This window comes from Entamoeba invadens (assembly GCF_000330505.1).
Source record: "Entamoeba invadens IP1 unplaced genomic scaffold scaff_1105074725839, whole genome shotgun sequence".
NCBI lineage: Eukaryota > Evosea > Mastigamoebida > Endamoebidae > Entamoeba > Entamoeba invadens.
The window spans coordinates 13,867-16,709 of NW_004443523.1; the positions used below are offsets into that span (position 1 = coordinate 13,867).

The following is a 2,843-nucleotide window of genomic DNA, read 5'->3' on the forward strand; positions in this document are numbered from 1 at the left end:
ATCCATAAGAAAGGTGTTAATTGTATTAAGATTAAGCATTTTTTCTTTATTGACAAATATTGACATAATATCATCTTTGTAAAGCAAATACTTGAAATAGATTTCGTGCTGTACAAGATATCCATTTGTTGGTCTACTTTCTTTTGCTTTTTTCGTGAACAATTTGTTCGCTGAAGACATTCTTCCTTTATACTTACCATAATCAAATCCCTGCATTGCAGCAGATCTTTGCAACAAATGATTATGATTTTGGACACGTCTTTCTATGTCGTGAACCAAGTTAATTTTGTCCAACTGTTCAGATATTGCATGGTTGTGCTCACTTTTGTTAACAAAAATAGCTTCTTCGAATTCCAGCAAAGCACTTTCTTTTTTAAATTTAGTAATTTTAATTTTAACTTTGCAACCAGTTTTACTACTTGAACATTTGTAAGTATTTTTGGATGCTCCATCTTTGTAAAACAAAAATCCATCAACTACTGGAAGAGGTGTCCCTTTAGTACTTATTATAGTTGTTACAATATTATTATTTGTTGTTGTTTCATCTTTTTTGATTAAAACGTTTGTATCTTTTTTTCATTGTTCACTGTTAAAACAACTTCTTCTATTAGTCTACCATTTGTGTTATCATTGATGAACGGTTGTTGTGTTTGGTTAATAATAGGCTGATGCCAAATAATATAAGAAGGTTGTGTGCCAGAAGGAATCATGTTATGATTATTTAAAATTGGTATTTGAAGATATTTTGAGCTTTTGAATGGAAATGATAAAGAACATACAATAAATATGTCAATATTTGTATTTAACTAACAAAAACATGAATTTTAAAAATAAAATTTATTTATGTAAATAAAAATGACTTTTTTTAATAAAAACGATTTTATTCTGAATTTAAACAAAAATGATTAAACATAAATATCTCACTCTTTTGTTTATTTAAAGCAATGATATATGAACTATTTTTCGTTGATAAAACGTCGGCGCGATAATTAACAAATTGTAAACATGCATGATTAAACTTTAAACTAACAAAAATTCGTTTGTGTTTATTCAAAATTAGTCAATAAAATAACTGACCTTTTTTTGAGAAAGTTTTTTTTAATGTTAGGAAGAACCCCGAAAAATTAAATAATACAAGTAATTGTATTGATTTTGGGTTTAAATCGGTACCGTTTATTTGTTTTTTCCAAACGGAAAGTTTTTATAATAAATTCAAAAATAAAAGAATAAGAAATTAGGGGGAAAGGGTTTCCTTTATTTTTTTAATTGGTACCAAGTTTTGACATACAGTTTATAATATAGCTATAATCTTTCAAAAAATCCATAAATAGCATTTTTGAATAAAATCAAGTGTTTCAAAATATTCTCTTTTGATCTTAGGCAAAAAATTCCAAATTGAAAAAAATTATGTGTTAGATATTAACCATCCTTGGATTAATTAACAATCCCCATGAATCTCTTTAATATTTATTATAATAAAAAGGATTAATAAGGCTTGTAAATAGGGGGTTTTATCATATGTCTCAAAAAACCTTCGTTTTTGACAATGAAAAAAATAATGGTAATCATTTTAAAAAAATATTGGTGGTGTAGTGTTTTATAAAATCAAAAAGCAAATTGTAAATTATAGTAATTGATAAAACATTCTTTTGTTTATTGCTTAATTTTTTATTTTATGGCAATTTTATTTTGGAAGAAAAAAATGTAATAACAAAATAAAAAAAATAAATAATTCAGATGTTATTAAATTTAACAACAAAAAATAATTTCAAAAGCAAAAATGAAGCAGTTCAACATAATAATACATGTTTTTCTATTGTGGCAAAATAGACTCAGTAAGATAAAAAACATTAATTGAAACAAAAATAAAAATATTTTATTTTTTAATATAAACAAGTATATTACTGTCTAATTATTATCATTTAACTTTATATGTTATACATTAACTAATACACCCAGATTTTAAAAATTAAAATTAACAAGTACTTTTAATTAAAGCAAACATCCACTGAAAGGAATCAACACAGTGGCTTCCAGAGTAGTTTGTTTCATTTTCGGTTGTTTGTGTTTATTGAGAACGCCAAATTGTGACTCAAACCTAACCGAAGAAATTTTATTGTCATAACTATAACTAGAAGCCCTTTAAAAAGGGGTATTCAATCAGGAGATCTCTAAAATCATACAAATCAACCCAATCTCGTTTATTTTTGCTTTTCAACTCTTCAATGATGTCATTTTCGAAACATTTACGACTCAAACGCCGGATTTCTTCTTTGAGATACATACGACTCAATGGAATTTCAATTCGTCCTTTAAGAATGTCTTCAAAGTTGTTCCATACAAACACGTCATCTTCTATTGGGTCGATTTCTCGTTGTTTTTTCCCAACGTCAGTTCCACACACATTGTACAACTCTTGAAATGTAGTAACAGTTCTTGATTGCTCGGAAGTTGCAATCGAAGAAAAACGAAACTTGAAGTTCGAGTTGACAACTTCAAGTGCCCATGCGAAGAGTTTCTATACGGAAATATCAACACATTCTCTGTTTCGTTCATCAATTTAAACGGTGAAATATCCCTCAAATCAACTGCAGCCGAAAACATTTGAAATTTGGCCACAATAGTTTCAACTTTTTTCCACTCTCTGGGAAGAACGTTTCTTTTGTCTGGAGTTGTTTTATAATGACGTTAAAAGGCTCAAGAATATCAATCAAAAAAACACATTACAAATTTGGTTTTCTCGAATAATAGTATCTCGATGCACATCTTAACGCTTGTTTGATTATAGAAATTGACTTTTTGATCTAGTGTTGTAAGATAATTTACCAGTTGAAGTCGAACAT

At 27.4% G+C, this 2,843-nt stretch overlaps 1 protein-coding gene across 1 annotated transcript; it reads right to left on the reverse strand.

Annotated features, from left to right (window-relative positions):
- Nucleotides 1–2,131: 2,131 nt before the first annotated feature.
- On the reverse strand, nucleotides 2,132–2,604 carry EIN_137880 (hypothetical protein; the record flags this gene model as incomplete). The annotated part of the gene is made up of 2 exons (XM_004258514.1): nucleotides 2,132–2,415; nucleotides 2,475–2,604. 2 exons carry the CDS (start codon nucleotides 2,602–2,604, stop codon nucleotides 2,132–2,134), a joined length of 414 nt encoding a protein of 137 aa, XP_004258562.1.
- Between the last annotated feature and the right edge of the window lie 239 nt (nucleotides 2,605–2,843).